Source organism: Ranitomeya imitator, chromosome 2 (genome assembly GCF_032444005.1).
Source record: "Ranitomeya imitator isolate aRanImi1 chromosome 2, aRanImi1.pri, whole genome shotgun sequence".
Classification (NCBI taxonomy): domain Eukaryota; kingdom Metazoa; phylum Chordata; class Amphibia; order Anura; family Dendrobatidae; genus Ranitomeya; species Ranitomeya imitator.
The window spans coordinates 758708740-758736505 of record NC_091283.1 but is presented as its reverse complement, the minus strand read 5'-3'; the positions used below and the strand labels follow the sequence as shown (position 1 = coordinate 758736505).

Genomic DNA, 27766 nt, shown 5'->3' with positions numbered 1-27766 from the left:
GATATACGGTAATCCACGCTGCTGAAAAAATGCAGGTCCAGACGTGTTAAAAAAAAAATGGAGAATAGTGGTTTAATCTACGCGTTTCAAAGTCCAAATGACTTCATCACAAAATTACCACATACATCCATGGCGCCAGGCGTTTTGCTTCCCTTGGCTCTGTGTTCACTTCACACAAGCAGGATGTTGCAGAGCCACCTGCTCTGCAGCTTGCAAACTTCAACACTGACCCACCCAAAGCAAAACTGACAGATTTAAATGGAATTGTGGCCATAGAGCCACTTTCAAAACCCGAAGTGGAGAGAGGGATTCGTCCCACTACCAAATCTGCAAATCTCTCTAAAAATAACGAGTTTTCCTATCAAACTGACTGAGTCACTACTTGGATCCAATCCACTCTCTCTTTTATTATTATTATTTATTTATCTAGCATCATTAATTGTGCTGAACAGGAGAAGGGGTTACATGCAAATTACAGATATCACTTACAGTAAGCAAACTAACAATTACAGACTGATACAGAGGGGCGAGGACCCTGTCCTTGCGGACTTACTGCTGTGAACACAAGGTACTCCAGCGGGTTAATAGGACTCCGTCTGCATCCTGGGGGACAAATATTGACCCCCGCATATGATCTTCCTCACAAAATATATATATATATATATATATATATATATATATATATATATATATATACACACACAGTTAGGGCCAGAAATATTTGGACAGTGATACAATTTTCGCGATTTGGGCTCTGCATGCCACCACATTGGATTTGAAATGAAACCTCTACAACAGAATTCAAGTGCAGATTGTAACGTTTAATTTGAAGGGTTGAACAAAAATATCTGATAGAAAATGTAGGAATTGTACACATATCTTTACAAACACTCCACATTTTAGGAGGTCAAAAGTAATTGGACAAATAAACATAACCCAAACAAAATATTTTTATTTTCAATATTTTGTTGCAAATCCTTTGGAGGCAATCACTGCCTTAAGTCTGGAACCCCTGGACATCACCAAACGCTGGGTTTCCTCCTTCTTAATGCTTTGCCAGGCCTTTACAGCCGCAGCCTTCAGGTCTTGCTTGTTTGTGGGTCTTTCCGTCTTAAGTCTGGATTTGAGCAAGTGAAATGCATGCTCAATTGGGTTTAGATCTGGAGATTGACTTGGTCATTGCAGAATGTTCCACTTTTTGGCACTCATGAACTCCTGGGTAGCTTTGGCTGTATGCTTGTGGTCATTGTCCATCTGTACTATGAAGCGCCGTCCAATCAACTTTGCAGCATTTGGCTGAATCCGGGCTGAAAGTATATCCCGGTACACTTCAGAATTCATCCGGCTACTCTTGTCTGCTCTTATGTCATCAATAAACACAAGTGACCCAGTGCCATTGAAAGCCATGCATGCCCATGCCATCACGTTGCCTCCACCATGTTTTACAGAGGATGTGGTGTGCCTTGGATCATGTGCCGTTCCCTTTCTTCTCCAAACTTTTTTCTTCCCATCATTCTGGTACAGGTTGATCTTTGTCTCATCTGTCCATAGAATACTTTTCCAGAACTGAGCTGGCTTCTTGAGGTGTTTTTCTGCAAATTTAACTCTGGCCTGTCTATTTTTGGTATTGATGAATGGTTTGCATCTAGATGTTAACCCTTTGTATTTACTGTCATGGAGTCTTCTCTTTACTGTTGACTTAGAGACAGATACACCTACTTCACTGAGAGTGTTCTGGACTTCAGTTGATGTTGTGAACGGGTTCTTCTTCACCAAATTAAGTATGCGGCGATCATCCACCACTGTTGTCATCCGTGGACGCCCAGGCCTTTTTGAGTTCCCAAGCTCACCAGTCAATTCCTTTTTTCTCAGAATGTACCCAACTGTTGATTTTGCTACTCCAAGCATGTCTGCTATCTCTCTGATGGATTTTTTCTTTTTTTTCAGCCTCAGGATGTTCTGCTTCACCTCAATTGAGAGTTCCTTTGACCGCATGTTGTCTGCTCACAGCAACAGCTTCCAAATGCAAAACCACACACCTGGAATCCACCCCTGACCTTTTAACTACTTCATTGATTACAGGTTAACGAGGGAGACGCCATCAGAGTTAATTGCAGCCCTTAGAGTCCATTGTCCAATTACTTTTGGTCCCTTGAAAAAGAGGACGCTATGCATTACAGAGCTATGATTCCTAAACCCTTTCTCCGATTTGGATGTGATAACTATCATATTGCAGCTGGGAGTGTGCACTTTCAGCCCATATTATATATATAATTGTATTTCTGAACATGTTTTTGTAAACAGCTAAAATAACAAAACTTGTGTCACTGTCCAAATATTTCTGGCCCTAACTGTATGTATATATATATATATATATATATATATATATATATATATATATATATATTATATTTGGGCTTCCTCTGGATGTATAGAGAAATGATCCCACTTACAAATAGAACATGAAATCCAGGAAAAGTAAGATACTCTGGAGAAGATATAATAAAAACTTATTGAGGGTTAGCACCATGGAAGATGACGTACCGTGTCTGTTTAACATAGGAGGAGCATAGTCGGACAGTACGGGCTGTATGGCCAACAGCAGCACTAAGCATCTTCTGCATCTATTTATTACTACAGCAGGGAAATACGGTACCTAAAAGCAACAAAACGAAAATTGAGATTACAAATTTTGAATATTTTTTAGCAGATATATCACCAGTATTTTTCATCCATCCTTCCGGAACCTCACAGTTAATACATGCTGCCCGATCCATCACACTGAATGTATGATCTCAGCCAAGTGTGTGACTCTGAATTGGTGCGTTGTTCTAAAGAAAAAACATATTAAAAGTAGTGATGAGCGAGTATACTCGTTGCTTGGGTTTCCCAAGCAGGCTCAGGCAGGTACGGACTGGAGCTAAAATTCAGTCCTGGCATTTGAAATCACACAGGCCCATGTTGTCCCCGTCCCCATGAACCAGATGGGATATATTACTAATATTACCCTGGATGGAGGAAAGGAAGATTTACTACATAACCAATATTTCTAATGATACCCATGGAGTAGGTGACGGAGTCAGTAACTTTGTGCTCTCTTACAATTCTTAACAGTATGGGTGTCTTGAGATCACCGATTCTGTTAACAACGTAGCAGACAAGGCAGTCCATCACCAGACAGGGCCTTCTGGCATTTGCCAGAATTGCCAGATGGCCAGTCCAGCCCTGTGCTCAGGTGATCTCTGAGTATTTGTAACTGCTCGGAGATTTAGTTGTTGTCGCCTCAGCTGCATGATTTGGGGCTGCTGGACAGGCTGAATACATGTGACGAATGCCTGTTTGTTAGGGAATTCCCACATCTATTCATGCTGTCCAGCAGCCGCAAATCATGCAGCTGAGGCGACGAAAACTAAATCTCCGAGCACGCAAAATACTGGGAGATCACCCGAGCATGCTCGGTGAGACCCGAACAACAATGCTACTTTCCCATCACTAATTAAAAGCCGACGGGGACCAAGCTGCACGCAGCTGAATGATTTACATCTGTTAGCCAGCATAAGTACATGTGGGGGTTGCCTGGTTGCTAGGGAATCCCCACATGTACTTATGCCGTCTAACAGATGTAAATCATTCAGCTGCGGCGATGAAAACTAAATCTCCGAGCACTAAAAAATACTCGGAGGACCCCCGAGCATGCTCGGGAAATCTCGAGTAACGAGTATGTTCGGTCATCACGAATATAGACATGTGTGAATTACCATATATACCGTATATACTCGAGTATAAGCTGAGATTTTCAGCCCAAATTTTTGGGCTGAAAGTGCCCCCCTCGGCTTATACTCGAGTCACGGTAGCGGTGGGGTCGGCAGGTGAGGGGGTGAGGGCGCTGAGGTATACTTACCTAGTCCCAGCGATCCTCGCGCTGTCCCTGCCTTCCTCCCCGTCTTCTGTGCTGCAGCGTCTTCCCCTCTTCAGCGGTCACGTGGGACCGCTCATTAGAGATATGAATAAGCGGCTCCACCTCCCATAGGGGCGGAGACGCCTATTCATTTCTCTAATCAGCGGTGCCGGTGACCGCTGACAGGAAGATGCTGCAGCACAGAAGACGGGGAGGAAGGCAGGGACAGCGCGAGGATCGCTGGGACTAGGTAAGTATGTTATATTCACCTGTCCGCGTTCCAGCCGCCGGGCGTCGCTCCATCTTCCCGGCGCCTCCATCTTCCCGGCGTCTGCGCTCTGACTGTTCAGGCAGAGGGCGCGATGACGCATATAGTGTGCGCGGCGCCCTCTGCCTGATCAGTCAGAGCAGAGACGCCGGGAAGATGGAGGCGCCGGGACCGGACGCTGGGAGCTGCAATCAAGGGAGGTGAGTATGTGTTTTTTTTTTTTTATTGCAGCGGCAGCACAGATTTATGTGCAGCATCTATGGGGGCAGTATGAACGGCACACAGCACTATATGGGGGCAGTATGAACGGCACACAGCACTATATGGGGGCAGTATGAACGGCACACAGCACTATATGGGGGCAGTATGAACGGCACACAGCACTATATGGGGGCAGTATGAACGGCACACAGCACTATATGGGAGCAGTATGAACGGCACACAGCACTATATGGGGGCAGTATGAACGGCACACAGCACTATATGGGGGCAGTATGAACGGCACACAGCACTATATGGGGGCAGTATGAACGGCACACAGCACTATATGGGGGCAGTATGAACGGCACACAGCACTATATGGGGGCAGTATGAACGGCACACAGCACTATATGGGGGCAGTATGAACGGCACACAGCACTATATGGGGGCAGTATGAACGGCACACAGCACTATATGGGGGCAGTATGAACGGCACACAGCACTATATGGGGGCAGTATGAACGGCACACAGCACTATATGGGGCATCTGTGCAGCATCTATGGGGGCAGTATGAACGGCACACAGCACTATATGGAGCATCTGTGCAGCATCTATGGGGCAGTATGAACGGCACACAGCACTATATGGGGCATCTGTGCAGCATCTATGGGGCAATATGAACGGTGCAGAGCACTATATGGCACAGCTATGGGGAAATAATGATCTATTTTTATTTTTGAAATTCACCGGTAAATGCTACATTTCCACCCTAGGCTTATACTCGAGTCAATAAGTTTTCCCAGTTTTTTGTGGCAAAATTAGGGGGGTCGGCTTATACTCGGGTCGGCTTATACTCGAGTATATACGGTATGTGTTTTTGAAGTTTCTGCTGTGGAAATACACTAAAAACATATGTGTTTTTTTTTACCATCTGATTTACCGCATCTGATACGAGTATATTCGCTCATCACTAGTCTATATCAATAAAGTTTTATCAAAGCCAAACATCAGGAAGTATTAAAAAGAAACATATTTTTTTTAATATGACATCCCAAAAAGAGACAAACAACATCCCGGATGTAAAAAAAAGGCACTGAAAAACACAATGAAAAAAAAAAGCATGCACCCTAATTTACCTAATAGGTGCAGAAATGGCGCAGAGAGTCTGCAACATCAAAAACTCACCAAATACTCATCATGGGAACATAGCGTAAAAGTAGAGTACCAAGCTGCATGAAAGACTGGTGTGAAAGGCGGATCTCCGATGCCTTCTCCCCTCCCGCTGCGAATAATTGACAGGACTCTTCCTAAGGCTGGGATCACACAACCGCGAAATATGGCCGAGTCTCGCAGGTGAAAACCCTCCTCTGGCGCCGACACTCCGGAGTGGAGCGTGCAGCCGCACAGCAACACATGGAGCTGCATCCGCTCCTAAGTGCCAGAGGAGGGCCTCTCCTGCGAGACTCTCGCGTATGTGTGATCCCGGCCTAATACAGACATGCAGGGAGAGACTCCTCACTCCAGGGCAGCGGGCAGGGAGAAGCCACCTCTCCGATTAGTCATCGGCTTTTAATGTATGTCCTTCTTTCGAACAACACAGCGTTTTACAGTCAACCACACCTGGCTGAGATCATACAGTCAGTGTTTGATACATGCAGCCCATTGTTAGGGTAGCAAGAATCAGTTGTCATGCTCCCCAATGGCATCATAAACCAGGATAACAAATATACACATGAATGCAGCCTAAGGCTGTGTGCACACGTTGCGGTTTTTTGGCGTTTTTTTCATGGTTTTTCCCAATAAAAACGCTATAAAACCGCAAAAAAAAAACGCATACAATAAGCATCCCATCATTTAGAATGAATTCCGCATGTTTTGCGCACATGATGCGTTTTTTTCCAGCGAAAAAAACGCATCGCGGTAAAAACCGCAGTATGTTCATTAATTTTGCGGGTTTTTTGCGGATTTCCCACTACAAAATGCATTGGGAAGTGTCCGGGAAAAAACGCGGCAAAAACGCATGCGGTTTTCTAGCGGATTTCTTGCAGAAAATGTCCGGTTTTTCTCAGGAATTTTCTGCGAGAAATCCTAAACGTGTGCACATAGCCTAAAGTTGGCCATAATCATCAGACCAACGTCAGCCAAGCAAGCACATTATTGGGAGGACAAGGCATCAGCCGAGAAAAAGTTCTGTGCACAGTACCCTAAAGTGTAACTCATAACACATCAGAGTTTAAGGAGTTTTTTTTTTTTTTACACTTTTTTCATGCAACTTTTTGACTTTAGGTTCACTTTTCGTAAAAAATCCACATCAAAGTAGTAACGCCATTTTTTCCGCCACAGCGTTCTTTTAAAATCATCTTGATGTATGAATAGCCATGTAGGTTTCTCATTGAAAATCTGTAGAAATTCATCGTTATTAGAAGTGTTTTTTACGAAGATTTTGGAGCAAAACCCGCTCCAATATGAACATGGACAGCAGTATTTTACAGCAGAAGTTACATAATGCAGACTGTGCTTATACTGACATTTTCTCCAAATTTCGTGAAAGTCATTGCAAAAAATAAGTATGCAGTTCATAAGTGTGCTATATTTGCAAAATATCTACTATATATTCGTCTAAGGGTCACTTCCGTCTGTTTGTCTTTCTGTCTGTCTGTCACGGATATTCATTGGTCGCAGCCTCTGTCATGGAAATCCAAGTCGCTGATTGGTCGTGGCTGTTTTGCCACGACCAATCAGCAACGGGCACAGTCCAGTGGAAAAATGGCCGCTCCTTCCTCCCCGCAGTTTGTGCCCACTCCGTACTCCCCTCCAGTCAGCGCTCACACAGGGTTAATGGCAGCGTTGACCGCGGTGTACCGCACTCCGTTAATGCTGCTATTAACCCTGTGTGACCAACTTTTTACTATTCATGCGGCCTATGCAGCATCAATAGTAAAAAGATCTAATGTTAAAAATAATTAAAAAAAAAATAGTTATATACTCACCGTCCGTCGGATCTGGAACAGGCCTTTTTGGCTCCTCACGACGCCCCGGTGACCGCTCCATGCATTGCGGTCTCGCGAGATGATGACATGTGGTCTCCCGAGACCGCTAAGTCATCATCTCGCGAGACCGCAATGCACTCTTCAGACCGGAGCGCGCAAGGAGCGTCGGTAACCGCTTCAATCCAGGGGCCAACAGAGGGTGAGTATATCACTATTTTTTATTTTAATTCTTTTTTTTTAACAGGGATATGGTGCCCACATTACTATATACTATGTGGGCTGTGCAATATATTACGTGGGCTGTATTGTATACTACTATATGGCTGGGCAATATACTACGTGGCTGGGCAATATACTACGTGACTGGGCAATATACTACGTGACTGGGCAATATACTACGTGACTGGGCAATATACTACGTGACTGGGCAATATACTACGTGGCTGGGCAATATACTACGTGACTGGGCAATATACTACGTGACTGGGCAATATACTGCGCGGGCTGTGCAATGTACTACGCGGGCTGTTCGATATAGTAAGCAGGCTGTGCAATACACTACGTGGCCTGTGTTATATACTGCGTGCGTGGTACTGCGCGGGCTGTGCAATATACTACGTGGCTGGGCAATATACTACGTGACTGGGCAATATACTGCGCGGGCTGTGCAATGTACTACGCGGGCTGTTCGATATAGTAAGCAGGCTGTGCAATACACTACGTGGCCTGTGTTATATACTGCGTGCGTGGTACTGCGCGGGCTGTGCAATATACTACGTGGCTGGGCAATATAATACGTGACTGGGCAATATACTATGTGTCTGTGCTGTATAATACGTGGCTCTGTGCTGTATACTACGTGACTGGGCAATATACTACGTGGCTGGGCAATATACTACATGGCTGGGCAATATACTACGTGACTGGACAATATACTACGTGACTGGGCAGTATACTACATGTCTGTGCTGTATACTATGTGGCTCTGTGCTGTATACTGCGTGACTGGGCAATATACTACGTCGCTGGGCAATATACTACGTGGGCTGTGCAATATACTACGTGGACATGCATATTCTAGAATACCCGATGCATTAGAATCGGGCCACCATCTAGTTGATAACAATGAATAATGCTAAGGATAAATTTTTATAATAAAATTTGAACTTCAACCAAACATGACAGTCATCTACTGTATATATATATATAATTGTCTAAAGGGTACTTCCGTCTGTCTGTCTGCAACTTCCATAACGGAAATCCCGCATCACTGATTGGTCTCGCCAGCTGTCTGTCATGGCTGCCGTGACCAATCAGCGACAGGCACAGTCCGATTAGTCCCTCCCTACTCCCCTGCAGTCAATGCCCGGCGCCCGCTCCATACTCCCCTCCAATCACCGCTCACACAGGGTTAATGCCAGCGGTAACGGACCGCGTTATGCCACGGGTAACGCACTCCGTTACCGCTGCTATTAACCCTGTGTGTCCCCAACTTTTTACTATTGATGCTGCCTATGCAGCATCAATAGTAAAAAGATGTAATGTTCAAAATAATAAAAAAACAAAAAACCTGCTATTCTCACCTTCCGTAGTCCAACGATGCGCTCGCGCCTGCTGCCACCTTCCGTTCCCAGAGATGCATTGTGAAATTACCTAGAAGACTTAGTGTTCTTGCGAGACCGCCAAGTCATCTGGGTAATTTCGCAATGCATCCTGGGAACGGAAGATGGCGGCAGCCACGCGCGCATCGCCAGAGCTTCGCTGGATCCTGGCGGGTGAGTATATAACTATTTTTTATTCTAATAATTTTTTTTTAAACAGGGATATGTGCCCACACTGCTATATAGCATGTGGGCAGTGTTATATACCGCCTGGGCTGCGTTATATACTACATGGCTGCTATATACTACGTGGCCAGTGTTATATATTATGTGGGCTGTTATATACCGCGTGGCTGCTATATACTACGTAGGCCATGTTATATACCGCGTGGGCTGCATTACATACCACGTGGCTGCTATATACTACGTGGCCTGTGTTAGATACTATGTGGGCTGTGTTATGTACTGCGTGGGCTGTGCTATATATTACATGGCCAGTGTAATATACTGCATAGCCTGTGTTATATACTATGTCGCCTGTGTTATATACTGCGTGGCTGCTATATACTGCGTGGGCAGTGTTATATACTGTTTGGGTTGTGTTATATACTGCGTGGCCACTGTTATATATTGCGTGGCCTGTATTAACGCATCGGGTATTCTACAATATGTATGTATGTATGTATGTATATAGCAGCCACATAGTATATAGCACAGGCCACGTAGTATTTGTCTGCTATATACTACATGGCTCCAATATACTACGTGGCCTGTGCTATATACTATGTGGCTGCTATACACATACATACATATTCTAGAATACCCGATGCGTTAGAATCGGGCCACCATCTAGTTGCATAATAATTAGCGATGAGGTTTTTCGGGATTGTAGAAAACATATCCAAGAGTACAGAATGTTAAAAAATAAAGAAAGAATCATTATTTACAGGTGGAATCTTCAGATGATCCAGGAAGACCACTCTATTATTATGTCCCATGCAACTTTCACGGACAGCAAATCACAAGCCTCAAGAGTGACATCTGTATGTGTGGCCCGTGATTACTGAGACCAGTGATTAGCTGCAGCTCTCAAGTGATTGCAAGAAGGAACATTGGGTTTCTTTCCCTAGCGGTATTCACTACTTTTTCCATCAAGACTCTCATGGTTGCCTAGCGCTATCTTGCTCTCAGGATCATGAACCTTATCTGGTCATTGGCTGTTATCGTGGCTCACAGCACTTATGGATTGGCCTACTAATGTGTTTAAATGTCTAGATACCTCTTGTTGATATACTTTGTATATACTATGGGTATTATTGCATAAACCACGCAGTTTACCATTTGTTCCTTTGACTGGCAGCACATCATCAATAGAGATTTTTTTCTTACGCTAATGAGCAACATAGATTATTATTGCTTTGTCTATATTTATGCATCATATCTTGATTATCTTGATGGCTTTTCTATACAGTATATTGTTACTATTTTGGGAAAGACCACTATTCGTGGCCAGTCAGGATTCTAATAGCATTATAGGCTTTTAAAATGTTTAACCATTTTGCAGATGTCTAGTCTGTGCTTTTTTTTTGTCCATGTGCATTTTGATGATTAAATAAATATTTGAAAAATGTGACCTTTTTGTGCATACCCCTTTTCTTCTTTGTTTTTGCCACTGTCTGTACTGTACACATTGGGCTGATCCCTTTATAATGCCTGTGGTGCCCACATTTTAAATATACTAAGGCTATGTTCACACATTGCGGTTTTTACCGCGGAACAGCGGTGATTTTGCAGCTGCGGGTCCGCAGCAGTTTCCATAGCGTTTACAGTAACATGTAAACCCTATGGAAACTGCAAACCGCTGTGCACATGCTGCGGGAAAAACCGCGCGGGAACGCAGCGGTTTACAACCCGCAGCATGTCACTTCTTTGTGCAGAATTGCAGCGATTCTGCACCCATAGGAATGCATTGATCCGCTTACGTCCCGCATGGGGCTGTGCCCACCATGCGGGAAGTAATGCGGATAATATGCGGGTGGTACCCGGGGTGGAGGAGAGGAGACTCTCCTCCAGGCCCCGGGAACCATATTTGTGTAAAAAAAAAAAAGAATTAAAATAAAAAATAATGATATACTCACCTCTGAAGTCTCAGCGCTGCACGCGGCCGTCCGGTCTCAGGTTTGCTATGCGACCAGGACCTGCGGTGACGTCGCGGTCACATGACCTTGACGTCACGAAGGTCCTTCTCGCACAGCATCTTTGGAACCGGACCGCCGCCTGCAGCGCCGAGGAGATCGGGACGTCAGAGGGTGAGTATACCATTATTTTATTATTTTTAACATTACTATTGATGCTGCATATTGCTGCATATGCAGCATCAATAGTAGGGGTAAAATCCCGCAGCGGAACCCGCAGGACAAACCGCGATAAATCTGCAGGGATTACCGCAGCGGGTTTGCCCTGCAGATTTATCAAATCCGCTGTGGGAGAACCCGCAGGGACAGGACGCTATGTGTGAACATAGCCTAAGAAGGAACATACATTATCACTGCAGGACCTGAAGGGTGCTGAAGAGGTGGTGCTGGAGAGGTGGGGTATTCAAATGGTAATTATTTCTTACTTGACTTTCTCTGGAACTCTCATTTAGAATGAATGGAGGAGATGTGTGCATGCTCAGTTTTGGCTCCACTCAGACATGGCTGTGCAGAGATACAAAATACTTCTTTACAAGGTGTAAATTGGTGGGGGGCATTCTACAGTGTAGTGGACAACCTCTTTAATAATAAAAGTTACATTTTATGGCTTTCTAGTGAAGGATTCTAATATGGGGTTCACCCCTTTTGGCTTATTTATAATATATTCCTCTAAAGCCATTTCTCTCCCCCTTTTCTGATTTGGTATAAAGTTTTATTAAACTTTCATGCTCCACATGCTATCAGTTTTCAAAACGGACCAAAGTGTAGGAGTGGTGGAGCTGAGGGTTCAGTCTGAAAGGTTAAATGTATTTGATGTTTATGTATGATATAAAAGGGTAACACTCACTGGGGCTGCAGTTTTTAGCTTAGGCAAGTGTGAATACACGGGGGGAGGGGTTGGTGTTCACCCAAGTCCGCTAGCTGAAACTGCATGCACCAGGGATCGTACCGCCGAACGCCCGCTCTCACGTTAACGTGGGCATAGTGCTACTCAGACAGCACAGGGTGAGGGTAAAACAGTGTGGCAATGCTTTATTGAACCACAAGACAGGCAGATAACATGTAGAATAATCCCAGCAAAATACCCCAAAATGGTGCACATTACAGAGTCTCACCCTTCTGCGGACTCGCCGGGATAATGGCAGCTGTTACTACAGAGCTCCCAGGGTCGACTACCCCTCCTGTGGCACGCACACAGAGTGGAGGTAACGACAAGCGTAGAAAGATGACAGACCATTCAGGTACAAGGCCAGTTGACCTGAGGGTCACAACCCATGATGGAGCCATGATGTATTGGCAGCAGTCCTGAAGGGTCCCATTGGATGTTTGGATGTCTTGGTAGAATCTCTGGCTGTCTTTCCCTCTCTATCTCTATAGAGGCATGTAGCCGGTAAGGAAAGGGTGAATCAAACACCCGAAAACCCCACCCCTATGGCTGAAGATTGTTCCCTCCAAATTCAGGTGACAGAGTCCCTTTAAGTAAAATTGTAATTCTTTTTTATGGAATCTGTGTCCCTTGCAGTTATTACTGCTGAGGTTCCAGAAGAAAGCCTGGATCCCCTGGAGGCCTGAAGCCCTGAAGTACGTGTGATGCACTCCACACACAGCAGTACACCAAGACAGGGACACGTGTTGGCTCTAGGATGTCGGAGCGAGTGAGAACAGAAGCTCACCCACGACTACCTCGCTTGGGCATCTTACAAAAGATTGATGTATGAATAAGCCTTCATATTCTACGGAACAAACATCCTTCTGACAAAAAAAGCATTTTTCATAAAAGTATGGGCATCCACAAACCTACTTATGAATTTAATTGACTGGTCATGATTTCCTGTAATATTTCTTCCTTCAAGGAGAATAATTTTACAAGAGTTTATAAGCATTCTAGAAAAAGGTGTACGGTATTATTCTCAATATTGGGGTTTTCCTATCTGATTATTATTTATATGCTACAATCAGTAGGACAGAGGATCAAACATGCCAATGTCAGCGTCAGTACAGCCTTGATCATGAGCACTGGAGAACGAGTGTAGATCCTCATCTAAGCTCCCGACTTCTTGGCCGATATTAATAATGACAAATGACAATAGTAAGTTACTATACAAATACAATGAAACCCCTCAAATTTGACCATATGGACCCCTTACCTGGATAAGATGTGACAAGTTTGTTTCACCAAATATTATATATACTGGCCATCTTATTTGAGAAGACCACCCACCTTACAAGACCAGTTCACACAAATACTAGTTTCATCCTATATAGTGTGTTTTTTTTGTCTACCCAAAATCAAGAGTAAAGCTGTCTACATTTATGGGCAAGCGTGGTGTACACAGATGGGGGTTTTCCTTGCTGGTTCTGCACACAGGAGTTGTACTTTTACAGCCTCTGACCATCTGAACAAACAAAAGGAACTTTTTGTTACTTGTATATACAATCACATAGTAATGCAATCGGAAAACTTCATTAACATAAGGTTAACGTCAGGTCTGTGAACATGTTGAAATGTGAAAATGTTGGACTGAGAATATCACTAAATGTATACCACCCAAGAATCTCTTTAATGCCATAATCTAAGCCATGGTTCCCCAACCTGGAGCTTGGGAGTGGTGGAGCAGGGAAACATCACATCCTCCTCCTCCTCCATTCAGTCTATGTAGAGACTGGAGATCCTGCCAGGACCCTTTAGTGCTTTGAGCTCAATATGAGAAAAGCGCAATAAGTTTTGTTATTTGCTGTTGTAACATGACATTCTCACAGGACCTGGAGGAGAGATCCAACGGCAAGGCAGCGGAAACGAGGAGCAGGACTCATGCAAGGTGCGTGTTGATGTTGCAGAGCTGTGTGTACACTGTGGGGACACCATATTGTGTTTGGAGGGGCATCGTATCTTGTGGGCAGCATCATATTATATGGGGGGCACTGTAGGATAAATGAAAATGGTACCATACTGGGCGGGAACACTAATGAACTTCACTAGGAGCAATCAATATTTCTGTGTGAACACTTAAAGGATGTTGAGGCTGAAGTTAGGTTACTGACTTGGCATAAAATAAATATTGCCGTATGTGTCCCTCTTTCTTATCTTTCATAGTTGGGAGGTATGCATATCCATATGAGACTGTCGAATTTGGGAGACCCACAGCTAGGCCGGGGTCACATAAGCATTTAACACGTCCAAGTGCTATGCGAGAAAACATCACATAGCACTCAGCCCAGTGTTATATTATGGGGCAGCTAAAATCAACGTATTGGCATGAGAAAACAATCGTAGCGAGACTCGGCTCACATGCACCTATACAAGTCTATGGGTGCTTGTGAAACATTCAACTGCACTCAGATGTCATCCCAGTGCAGTCTGATACATGCAGAGATAGGCAATGGAGGAGATGAGAGGATCACAGAACAGAGCACTGACCCTCGGCTCACGCTCGCAGCAGAGCTGAAGCTGATGATAATTAGCATATCGTATCCGATGCTATACGCTTGTGTGATTCCAGCCTTAGGGCTCACACTCATCAGCCTAAACAAAATATTGTTCCAGAAAAATAGGACGAGTGTCATGCGAGTACAATGTGATTTCTCACCTAGCATCCGTCTGCAATGCGTTTTTAACATCAGCTTTTACATATGGTAGTTCAAGCCATTTCAAGCTAGTTTACTAACTAACAAAATAATCTTATATACAGAGATAGATAGATAATCATTGAGATATATAATTATTGCTTTCCATGTCTAGATTGCTGTACATGTTTTTAGCGAATAATGAAATAAATAAAATTAAAAAAAACGGCATGGGGTCTCCCATATTATTCTTAACCAGAAGAAGGAAAAACAGTTAGTTGTGGGTTGATATTTATAACCAAAGGAAGGGGGTAATAAACATGGCTTCCCAGGATATTAACATCAGCTCACAGCTGTTTACTTAGCCTTTACTGGTGGTAATTATTTACAAGGGGCGATCCCCTCCACAAAAATAATGTGGGGTCCCCCTTATAATTAATAATCAGCAAAGGCTAGGCAGACAGCTGTGGGCTGATATTAATAGCCTACGAAAGGGCTATGGATATTGGCCCTTTCCCAGACTAAGAACATCAGCACTCAACCGCCTAAGAAATGGGGCATCCATTAGCATTAGATACGTCAATTCTGGCACTTAAGGTACCGTTACACTAAACGACTTACCAACGATCACGACCAGCGATACGACCTGGCCGTGATCGTTGGTAAGTCGTTGTGTGGTCGCTGGGGAGCTGTCACACAGACGGCTCTCTCCAGCGACCAACAATCAGGGGAAAGACTCCGGCATCGTTGAAACTGTCTTCAACGATGCCGAAGTCCCCGGGTAACCAGGGTAAACATCGGGTTACTAAGCGCAGGGCCACGCTTAGTAACCCGATATTTACCCTGGTTACCATTTTAAAAGTAAAAAAAAAAAAAAACAGTACATACTCACATTCTGATGTCTGTCACGTCCCTCACCGTCAGCTTCCCGCACTGACTGTGTCAGCGCCGGCCATAAAGCAGAGCACAGCGGTGACGTCACCGCTGTGCTCTGCCTTACGGCCGACGCTGACAGTCAGTGCAGGGAAGCTGACGGCGAGGGACGTGACAGACATCGGAATGTGAATATGTACTGTTTTGTTTTTTTTTACTTTTACAATGGTAACCAGGGTAAATATCGGGTTACTAAGAACGGCCCTGCGCTTAGTAACTCGATGTAGTGAACACATCGCTGGATCGGCGTCACACACGCCGATCCAGCGATGACAGCGGGGTGATCAGCGACCAAAAAAAGGTCCTGATCATTCCCCAGCGACCAACGATCTCCCAGCAGGGGCCTGATCGTTGGTCGCTGTCACACATAACGATTTCGTTAACGATATCGTTGCTACGTCACAAAAAGCGTGACGTTGCAACGATATTGTTAACGAAATCGTTATGTGTGAAGGTACCTTTAGCCTCCGCAAAAAAAAAAACAAATAAAAAAAAAATTTGTCACACAACGAGCCCAACTGAGCTATATCTAGATGCTTTGCTGAACAGTCACAGAAAAGGTGACCACTCAGCCTGACATCCAGGAGCTACTGAGCTGTGCATGCGAATGCAGCTTCAGTGCCTCGCGCTGACGTCAGTAAGGTGAGCGGATTTCATCCCCTATAATCTCTGGTCACCTGACACCACCGCTCACAGTGTGAGAAGTTGCTCACGCTACGAGCGGTGACATCTGTAAGGTTCGTCGGCAATGAACTCCGGCTACATTACTGAAGTTGTGTTCGCACACGCAGCTCAGCGCAAAGTATTGCAGTGCGCAGGCGCCGGGAAATTACGCCTGCGCCGAAGCCACGACAGGAAGCAAAGAAGAGGACGACATGATATGAAGATTGGAGGCGCTGGACTCAGACCTGTGACGCCCATTCGACCGGACCGCCCCTGGGTGAGTATAATCTAACCTCTTTTTCTTATCTTTCAGGATACATTGGGGGGCTTAAGGTACCGTCACACTAGACGATATCGCTAGCGATCCGTGACGTTGCAGCGTCCTCGCTAGCGATATCATCCAGTGTGACAGGCAGCAGCGATCAGGCCCCTGCTGTGCTGTCGCTGGTCGGGGAAGAAAGTCCAGAACTTTATTTGGTCGCTGGACTCCCCGCAGACATCGCTGAATCGGCGTGTGTGACACAGATTCAGCGATGTCTTCACTGGTAACCAGGGTAAACATCGGGTAACTAAGCGCAGGGCCGCGCTTAGTAACCTGATGTTTACCCTAGTTACCATCCTAAAAGTAAAAAAAAACAAACACTACATACTTACCTACCGCTGTCTGTCCTCCAGCGCTGTGCTCTGCACTCCTCCTGCTCTGGCTGTGAGCGTCGGTCAGCCGGAAAGCAGAGCGGTGACGTCACCGCTCTGCTTTCCGGCCGCTGTGCTCACACAGACAGTACAGGAGGAGTGCAGAGCACAGCGCTGGAGGACAGACGGCTGTAGGTAAGTATGTAGTGTTTGTTTTTTTTTACTTTTAGGATGGTAACCAGGGTAAATATCGGGTTACTAAGCGCGGCCCTGCGCTTAGTTACCCGATGTTTACCCTGGTTACCAGCATCGTTGGTCGCTGGAGAGCTGTCTGTGTGACAGCTCTCCAGCGACCAAACAGTGACGCTGCAGCGATCCGGATCGTTGTCGGTATCGCTGCAGCGTCGCTTAGTGTGACGGTACCTTTAGCTACAGCATTACAGAATGCTGTAGATAAGCCCCTAATGGTGATGGCCACAGCTTATATGCGAAAAATGAGGTGACAGATTCCCTTTAATGGGATAACAAGTCTGGGGTAAAACAACGCCCCACAACTAGTCACCCAGTAATCAGCATACCGCCATCACAGTTATACAATTGCTTTTTGGTATATGCAATCTTCAGTAAGATAATAAAAAGGGCTTGTGAGGAGCGGTGTAAAGATACAAGGATAGCCATAATGGTGGCGGCTTGGGACCTGGGAGCTGAGAAGTTTCCCTCTGTTCGGTTGGAAACCAAGACAAAAAAAGCAAATTACACTTACTACTGCCACAAATGTTCTGGTTTTAGACTTTGCTGCAACCTCTAATGAAAAAGTGCCTAAAAAATGGCTAATTCAGGACAGAACGCCAGTTCTTTGTACAACACACTAGAAAAAGCTATCATGGCTGGTGACTTGGCGCATGGTTCTCACTCCTGAGTCAGCATTTAACATATGAATTCTCCGGAGTTGCTTCAGCCAATCCTACTTTCCTCTTGCCGGAGTCCATGAGATTGCTGGGACTAGAATACATCACTGACCATCAAAACCGACAAAAAAAATCAGCCGAGAGATACAAAGACACTGCAGGGATCATGAACGACAAAAAGGGATTCTGCAGCAGCAACATCTGTCACTTACTTTCACTTTAAGCGATCACCCTTTAGCACGAATCGAACGAGAAAAGGGAATTATGGGAAATGTAGTCACTGGGGCCGCGGATTGAAATGGAAATGAAGAGGAAAGCTATTGGGTAAAGACTACATTTCCCACAAATGCTTTCGGCACCCTTTCAGCTGAAAAGAACAGCAGTGTTGGTGAAAATGCATCATGGGAAATATAGTTCTTATGTACGAGTAGTGGCAGCGCACAGTGTTCCAGTCAGAGGGAGGGACGGCTGCGTGTCCTGTGCTGCTGACCTGACTGCAGTGCTGCCATCCACAGCGCTCTCCTCTGACTGGAAAAGCCACACTTTACCTAACCATCCCATACTTACTAGAGTATATTCCATAGACTAGAAATTGTTTTCCAGGATGGTGGTTTAAGCGCTCAGTGGAAAATTCCAGAAACTCTTGTTTTTCATGGTGTTTTCCTTTGATTTTTTTTTTAATACAAAAACCCAAATATTAGCAGAACGTACAGACGAAAATATCAAACTCTGTACAAACTGCTTTTTATTGGATTTTCTGGTGTGTTTTTTTTAGATTTTAAATTTTTCCAATACGATTCACTATTGGATGTGAAAAACAAAGGGCATGCAATAGAAAAATGGCACCAAAATGCTTGTAAACTTTGTGACACATCCAACCAGGGCCGGACTGGCAAATGCCAGAAGGGCCGGTGGCAGTAGTAGGCCGCCCGAGTGTGCCGCTGTCATCACACTCCCCGCCCCGCATTCATCTAAGTTGTAAGTTGAATGCAATGATGGAGGAGAGAGCGTCTGCTGTCGCTCCCTCTCCCATCATTCCCAACTCTGACACTGCGGGTGCGCGATGACGTCATATCATCGCGCACCTGCTGTATGTCGGGCAAGCAGACTGCAGCCGCTGAGACAAGTCGGGAGCAGCGCGGGGCACGAGGAGAGTTTTTTTTGTTTGTTTTTTTAACCCCTTAATCCCATATGACGTACTATCCCGTCGAGGTGACCTGGGACTTCATTCCCAGTGACGGCATAGTACGTCATATGCGATCAGCGCAGAGCTCTGAAAAGTGTCAGATCAGCGATCTGACCCTATAACATGATGCCCCCCCTGGGGCAATGTTATAACGTAAAAAAAAAAAATTGCATTAAAAAAAACAAAAAAAAAAATTGTTCCCATAAATACATTTCTTTATCTAAAAAAAACAAACAATAAAAGTACACATATTTAGTATCGCCGTGTCTGTAACGACCCGACCTATAAAACTGTCTCACTAGTTAACCCCTTCAGTGATCACCGTAAAAAAAAAGAGGCCAAAAACAAAGCTTTATTATCATACCGCCGAACAAAAAGTGGAATAACACACGATCAAAAAGACGGATATAAATAACCATAGTACCGCTGAAAACCTCATCTTGTCCCGCAAAAAAAAAACAACCCACCATACAGCATCATCAGCCAAAAAATAAAAGTTATAGCGCTCAGAAAAAAAGCGATGCAAAAATAATTATTTTTTCTATAAAATAGTTTATCGTATAAAAGCGCCAAAACATAAAAAAATGATATAAATGAGGTGTCGCTGCAATCGTACTGACCCGAAGAATAAAACTGCTTTATCAATTTTACCAGATGTGGAACGGTATAAACCCCTCCCCCCCCCTCCCTCCAAAAAGAAATTCATGAATAGCTGGTTTTTGGTCATTCTGCCTCACAAAAATCGGAATAAAAAGCGATCAAAAAATGTCACATGCTCAAAAATCATACCAATAAAAACGTCAACTCGTCCCGCAAAAAACAAGACCTCACATGACTCTGTGGACCAAAATATTGAAAAGTTGTAGCTATCAAAATGTGGAGACGCAAAAACTATTTTTTGCAATAAAAAGCATCTTTTAGTGTGTGACGGCTGCCAATCATAAAAATCCGCTAAAAAAACTGCTATAAAAGTAAATCAAACCCCCCTTCATGACCCCTTAGTTAGGGAAAAAAATAAAATTAAAAAATGTATTTATTTCTATTTTCCCGTTAGGGTTGGGGTTAGGGTTGGGGCTAAAGTTAGGGTTAGGGTTTGCATTACATTTACGGTTGTGATTAGGGTTAGGGGTGTGTCAGGGTTAGGGGTGTGGTTAGGGTTATTGTTGGGATTAGGGGTATGTTGGAGTTAGGGGTGTAGTTAGGGTTAGGGGTCTGTTGGGGTTAGGGTTAGGGGCATGTTCGGGTTAGGAGTTTGGTTAGGGTTATGGGTAGAGTTGGGATTAGGGGTGTGTTTGGGTTAGGGTTTCAGTTAGAATTGGGGGCTTCCACTGTTTAGGCACATCAAGGGCTCTCCAAAAGCGACATGGCGACCGATCTCAATTCCAGCCAATTCTGCGTTGAAAGTGAAACAGTGCTCCTTCCCTTCCGAGCTCTCCCATGCGCCCAAACAGGTGTTTACCCTAACATATGGGGTATCAGCGTACTCAGGACAAATAGGACAACAACATTTGGGGTCCACTTTCTCTTGTTACCCTTGGGAAAATAAAAATTTGGGGGGCTAAAAAAAACATTTTTGTGGAAAAAAATGATTTTTTATTTTCACGGCTCTGCGTTATAAACTGTAGTGAAACACTTGGGGGTTCAAAGTTCTCACAACACAGCTAGATAAGTTCCTTGGGGGGTCCAGTTTCCAATATGGGGTCACTTGTGGGGGGTTTCTACTGTTTAGGTGTTACGGCCGCTACTCACCTTTGCGGCTCCGTCTCTGGCTCTCGGCGCGCCGCTCCTTCCGCCGGTGCTGCGGCTTCCGGGTTCCGGCGCGCTTCCTCCTCGGCGTCGCGAACTCCCGCCTTCAGTGCGCGCTCCCGCTGTCCTACTGCTGGTGGGCGGCGCGCTCGTTCCCGGCACCTTGTCTAGCTTCGGTGCAGGTGTGCAGGGATTCACAGCTGACGCTGATCCTCTGTTTCCGGATACCTTCTGTCTCGGCCAATCCTGGGTAGGTTCGGGGTATTTTAGGCCACCTCCTCTGTTAGGAGGTGCCTGAGTATCATTTGCTATTTGCTTCTGTCTCTGGCCCTTCTGCTTTGTGCTACTGTGCTTCAGTCAGCTCCGAGTGTTACTCCTTTGCTCTCGCCCTTTTGCTCGCCTCTTTCCCGTTTCTTTTGGTGCTTTCTCTTCCTCTGTTCCGCTCCTGTTCCAGTCTTTCTTCAGCTCTAGCTAGTCGTCCTCTTCCATTCTCCGTTGCAATTTGTCCCTCCGCCTCCGTTCCGGTACTCCGGAGCCGTCCCTCTTGGTATCTGCTACCGTGGATTAGCGACCTCTGGGCCTGCTCCTGACAGTCCCTGTATAGGGGTTGGTTACCATTAGGTCTGCTCGCCCAGGGGTAGGTCTCTTCCACGGTCCAGAGGGTCCACTCTCTTTTCACCTTGAACGTAATAGAATACTCAGGCCATGGACCCCGCAGGTGCCGCGTTTTCAGCTCAGAAAGAATTGGCGCATCTGCGCGATAATCAGCAGCGCATCATGTCTTTCTTAAAAACCTTGGAGACTCGTCTGACCGCTCTACAAACCTCCGACCCAGTTAATGCTTCTCAAATTGCGGGTCTGCAGCAAGAGCTCTCCCAGCAGCGCGATACGCAGACACGCATGCTTTCTTATATGGCCTCTATTGATGACCGTTTATTTAACTTGCAGTCGCTCTCCGCTCAGGTAGCCCTTCAGGATCCTAATTCTACGGTTTCACCCCATCCGCCACCTCGCTTAGGCAAACCTCCCAGGTATAACGGGGATCCTAAACTCTGTAGGGGATTACTAAACCAGTGCCGTCTCCACTTCGAACTCCTCCCTCAGCAATATCCTACCGATAGAGCCAAGGTGGCATTTATTGTGTCTTATTTAGAGGGAGAGGCTCTGGCTTGGGTCAATCCCTTGTGGGAGCGGGATGATCCCATAGTTTCTCAGTTAGTTATTTTTCTTGAGACTTTCCGCCGAGTTTTTGACGAGCCCGGACGCTTAGCTTCCACAACCGAGTCGCTTTTCAACCTACAACAGGGCTCTCAAACAGTAGGTCAGTATGCCATCCGCTTTCGCACCCTAGCCTCTGAGCTTGGGTGGAACAATGAGGCTTTGGTAGGTGCGTTCTGGCGAGGCCTGTCCTCTCGGATAAAAGATGAGTTGGCAGGAAGAGATACCCCAACCTCTTTAGAGGATCTTATAGCCTTATCTACACGCATAGACCTGCGCTTCCAAGAGCGAACTCGTGAGTCCATAAGAGAGAGGAGGTCCGTTCGCTCTTTACCCTCCGTTCGCAGGTCAGGGAGCCCACGGCCCCTGTTGTCTTCTACTGCATCCGTACCAGAGCCTATGCAAAGTAGATCGCGTCAAATTGGCTGAGCAACGTCGTCAGGAGAGACGTTCCCAGGGACTCTGTTTCTAATGCGGTAGTGCTTCGCATTTACTACGATCTTGCCCTGAGAGACCGGAAAACTCCTCCGCCTAGGACAGGTAAGAGAGGCCTCCCTAAGTGATTCTGATCCCTCTCAACCCCTGTTTCTGTTCGTCTTGCTTATTTTTAAACTGAAGCGTTTTTCCGAGGTAGCGTATGTGGATTCGGGTGCGGCAGGCAACTTTATCAGCCTTGAGGCGGTTCGGAGGCTTCGCGTTCCTGTGCTCTCTTTGGATTCTCCTCGTTTGATCGCCTCCGTAGATGGAAGACCTTTGCAAGATGCCATCACCCTGGTAACGGAAGAAATTGAACTTCAGATCGGAGCCCTACATCATGAGAAGATCTCTTTCTACGTTCTCCCTAACCTCGCCCATGCTCTTCTGCTTGGATTACCATGGCTCCGAACTCATGAACCTACTCTTGACTGGCGTTCGGGTGATGTGCTTCGTTGGGGTTCTTCTTGTCATAGACAATGCCTGCAATCAGTTCGTCCTGTTTCTCCACCTCCGGCAGTTTCCGTTCCCTCTGATCTACCTTCTCCATAATGGTCGTTCTTAGATGTTTTCGATAAAAAGGAGGCCGAGAGCCTTCCTCCAAATCGTGCCTATGATTGCCCTATCGAGCTTCTCCCCGGTTCCACCCCACCTAGGGGGAGAATTTATCCACTTTCTCCGGCTGAGACCAAAGCCATGTCTGAATACATCCAAGAGAACTTGTCTAAGGGTTTCATTCGTAAGTCTTCGTCTCCCGCAGGTGCGGGATTCTTCTTCGTCAAAAAGAAGGACGGTTCACTTAGACCTTGCATCGACTACAGAGGGTTAAACAACATCACGGTCAAGAACAAGTACCCTCTACCTCTCATCCCTGAGCTCTTTGATCGTCTCAGAGGGGCGCGAATTTTCACCAAGTTAGACCTTCGTGGAGCTTATAATCTTGTCCGAATACACGCCGGTGATGAATGGAAAACCGCTTTTAATACTCGAGACGGCCATTATGAATACTTGGTCATGCCATTCGGCCTCTGTAATGCTCCCGCAGTCTTCCAAGAATTCGTTAATGACATTTTTAGAGACCTTCTCTATTCCTGTGTTGTGGTATATTTAGACGACATCCTGGTGTTCTCAGCAGATTTGCCGTCCCACAGAAGAAGTGTTCGCCTGGTCCTGCAGCGGCTAAGAGAGAACCGTCTTTACGCTAAATATGAGAAATGTCTATTTGAACAAACTTCTTTGCCCTTTCTTGGATATATTGTTTCGGATTCCGGCCTCAAGATGGACCCTGAGAAAGTGAATGCCATTCTCAATTGGCCACGTCCCCATGGAATAAAAGCCATCCAGCGGTTTGTGGGATTTGCCAACTACTACAGGCAGTTCATTTCTCATTTCTCCTCAACTATTCGGCCTCTTTCTGCTCTCACCCACAAAGGTTCCAACCCGAAGACTTGGACCCCGGAGGCCGAGAATGCCTTTTTGCTCTTGAAACAGTCCTTTTCCTCCGCTCCAGTGTTACACCATCCTGAGATTAACAAGCCATTCGTTCTCGAGGTGGACGCCTCCTCCACGGGGGCTGGAGCAGTTCTCTCCCAAAGGTCCTCAGTGGGTCATCTGGTTCCTTGCGGATTCTTTTCCAAGACGTATTCTGCATCTGAACGTAATTATACCATTGGAGACCGAGAACTCTTGGCTATTAAATTAGCCCTAGAGGAATGGAGGCATCTTCTTGAAGGAGCAGTTCATCCATTCGTAATTTTCTCTGACCACAAGAATTTGGCCTACCTTCAAACCGCGCAAAGACTAAATCCACGGCAGGCTCGTTGGTCTCTGTTCTTTGCTTGCTTCGATTTCGAGCTTCGTTTTCGGCCCAGCGACAAAAATGTCAAAGCAGACGCTCTGTCCAGGCTTTCGCAGCCGGAAGACTTGGACGAAGAACCAGCACATATTTTGGATCCCTGCAAGATCATCACGGTGGCACCTTTGAGGATGACCTGTCCCCCTCCTGGTAAGACACTGGTGGCTGAAAACGACAGAGAGAGAGTTCTTCGTTGGGGTCACTCCTCTAAATTAGCAGGCCATGCAGGGATAAAGAAGACCTTCCTTCTCATCTCTCGCTACTATTGGTGGCCTTCGTTGCGTCTTGATATTAAAGACTTTGTCGCCTCCTGTCCTTCCTGTGCTAAATACAAAGTTCCAAGACAGTTACCTCATGGAGGTCTGCTTCCTCTTCCAGTACCTTCTAGTCCGTGGCAGCACATCGCCATGGACTTCATTACCGACTTACCAAATTCCTCTGGTTGTACAGTCATCCTTACGGTAGTAGATCGGTTCTCCAAGATGGCTCATTTTGTACCCCTGCCTGGTCTACCTTCGGCTCCAGAATTGGCGAAGATCTTCATTTCTAATATCTTCAAACTTCATGGTTTTCCTCAAAACATTGTGTCCGACAGAGGGGTACAGTTTACTTCGCATTTTTGAAGGCACTATGCAAACTCTTGAAGATTTCTTTTGATTTTTCATCTGCCTATCACCCTCAGACTAATGGTCAAGCTGAACGAACAAATCAGATCGTGGCTACTTATCTTCGTCATTTCTCTAACGCCCATCAGGATGATTGGGTTAACCTTCTGCCATGGGCTGAGTTTGCCTATAATAACCATTCCAATGAGTCTTCTGCTAAGTCTCCATTTTTTATCGTGTTCGGACAACATCCTAATATGCCTCTCCCGATCTCCTCTACGTCTGGAGTACCGGCAGCAGATACTTTGACTTCGGACTTTTCGTCTGTTTGGGGACAAGTTAAAAGCGCTCTCGATAAGGCATCTGTGAGGATGAAGAGATTTGCCGACAAGAGGCGATTGGATATTTCTCCGTTTCTACCCGGCGACAAAGTCTGGCTCTCCTCACGTTACATTAGACTCAAGATACCTTCCTGCAAGCTAGGTCCTCGCTACATCGGTCCCTTTGAGGTTCTGAGTCGAGTCAACGATGTCGCTTACAAGCTGAAGTTGCCTGCTTCGCTCCGTGTTCCCAATACCTTCCATGTGTCCCTACTCAAACCGGTTACGTTTAATCGCTTTCACACTTCTTCCTGCGCCTCTCCTCTGCCTGCCTGTGCCGATAATATCTTTGAGGTGAAGGATATTTTAGCTATGAAGAGGGTTCGTGGGAGAAAATTTTTCTTGGTGGATTGGAAGGGGTTTGGTCCTGAGGAGAGATCGTGGGAGCCTCTGGAGAATATCAATGCACCTCGCCTTCTAAACAAATTTCTCTCCAGTTTTGGAAGGGGGGATTTTAAGGAGGGGGGTACTGTTACGGCCGCTACTCACCTTTGCGGCTCCGTCCCTGGCTCTCGGCGCGCCGCTCCTTCCGCCGGTGCTGCGGCTTCCGGGTTCCGGCGCGCTTCCTCCTCGGCGTCGCGAACTCCCGCCTTCAGTGCGCGCTCCCGCTGTCCTACTGCTGGTGGGCGGCGCGCTCGTTCCCGGCACCTTGTCTAGCTTCTGTGCAGGTGTGCAGGGATTCACAGCTGACGCTGATCCTCTGTTTCCGGATACCTTCTGTCTCGGCCAATCCTGGGTAGGTTCGGGGTATTTTAGGCCACCTCCTCTGTTAGGAGGTGCCTGAGTATCATTTGCTATTTGCTTCTGTCTCTGGCCCTTCTGCTTTGTGCTACTGTGCTTCAGTCAGCTCCGAGTGTTACTCCTTTGCTCTCGCCCTTTTGCTCGCCTCTTTCCCGTTTCTTTTGGTGCTTTCTCTTCCTCTGTTCCGCTCCTGTTCCAGTCTTTCTTCAGCTCTAGCTAGTCGTCCTCTTCCATTCTCCGTTGCCATTTATCCCTCCGCCTCCGTTCCGGTACTCCAGTTTGTGTCTTTTTCTTTGTCCTCCGGAGCCGTCCCTCTTGGTATCTGCTACCGTGGATTAGCGACCTCTGGGCCTGCTCCTGACTGTCCTTGTATAGGGGTTGGTTACCATTACGTCTGCTCGCCCAGGGGTAGGTCTCTTCCACGGTCCAGAGGGTCCACTCTCTTTTCACCTTGAACGTAATATTAGGTACATTAGGGGCTCTGCAAACGTGATGTGACACCTGCAGACCATTCCATCTAAGTCTGCATTCCAAACGGCGCTCGTTCCCTTCCAAGCTCTGCCATGCGCCCAAACGGTGGTTCTCCCCCACATATGGGGTATCAGCGTACTCAGGACAAATTGGACAACAACTTTTGAGGTCCATATTCTCCTGTTACCCTTGGGAAAATACAAAACTGGGGGCTAAAAAATAATTTTTGTGAAAAACAAAAAAATTATTTTGATTTTCACGGCTCTGCGTTATAAACTGTAGTGAAAAACTTGGGGGTTCAAAGCTCTCACAACACATCTAGATAAGTTCCTTAGGGGGTCTACTTTCCAAAATGGTGTCAATTGTGGGGGGTTCAATGTTTAGGCACATCAGGGGCTCTCCAAATGCGACATGGTGTCCCATCTCAATTCCAGTCAATTTTGCATTGAAAAGTCAAACGGCGCTCCTTCCCTTCCGAGCTCTGCCATGCGCCCAAACAGTGGTTTACCCTCACATATGGTGTATTGGCGTACTCAGGACAAATTGTACAACAACTTTTACAGTCCATTTTCTCCTATTATGCTTGGTAAAATAAAATAAATTGGAGCAGAAGTAAATTTTTTGCGAAAAAAGTTGTGTTCGTTTTTTGTTTTTTTTAAACATTCCAAAAATTCCCGCGAAACACCTGAAGGGTTAATAAACTTCTTGAATGTGGTTTTGAGCACCTTGAAGTGTGCAGTTTTTAGAATGGTGTCACACTTGGTTATTTTCTATCATATAGACCCCTCAAAATGACTTCAAATGTGATGTGTTCCCTAAAAAAAAAAAAAGGTGTTGTAAAAAATGAAAAATTGCTCTCTACTTTTAACCCTTATAACTCCCTAACGCAAAAAAAAAATTAGACATATGGGAAATGTTACCTATTAAGTATTTTGTGTGACATCTCTGATTTAAGGGCATAAAAAAATTTAAGGGCATAAAAAATTCAAAGTTGGAAAATTGCGAAATTTTCACAATTTTGGCCAAATTTCCGTTTTTTTCACAAATAAATGCAGGTAATATCAAAGAAATTTTACCACTATCATGAAGAACAATATGTCAGGAGAAAACAGTGTCAGAATCATCAGGATCCGTTGAAGCGTTCCAGAATTAGAACCTGATAAAAGGAACATACAATACTGCATTGTATTCTATGGAGGGGCTACATTCTATGGGGGCTGCATTATACTATATGA

The 27766-nt window shown here is 45.6% G+C and overlaps 1 protein-coding gene across 3 annotated transcripts in view; it reads right to left on the bottom strand.

The window, feature by feature from the left end:
- Positions 1-27766, bottom strand: part of NUDT13 (nudix hydrolase 13) — a 132058-nt gene that overhangs the window by 58647 nt on the left and 45645 nt on the right. Inside the window, exons 1-2 of one of the 3 annotated variants that reach the window (XM_069753336.1) lie at positions 18068-18138; positions 2545-2656 (exon numbers count right to left, since the gene is read on the bottom strand). In XM_069753336.1, coding sequence (XP_069609437.1) covers positions 2545-2624 — 80 coding nt within the window. In that variant the 5' untranslated portion in view covers positions 2625-2656; positions 18068-18138. The other 2 variants (XM_069753338.1, XM_069753339.1) reach the window with 2 other exon arrangements.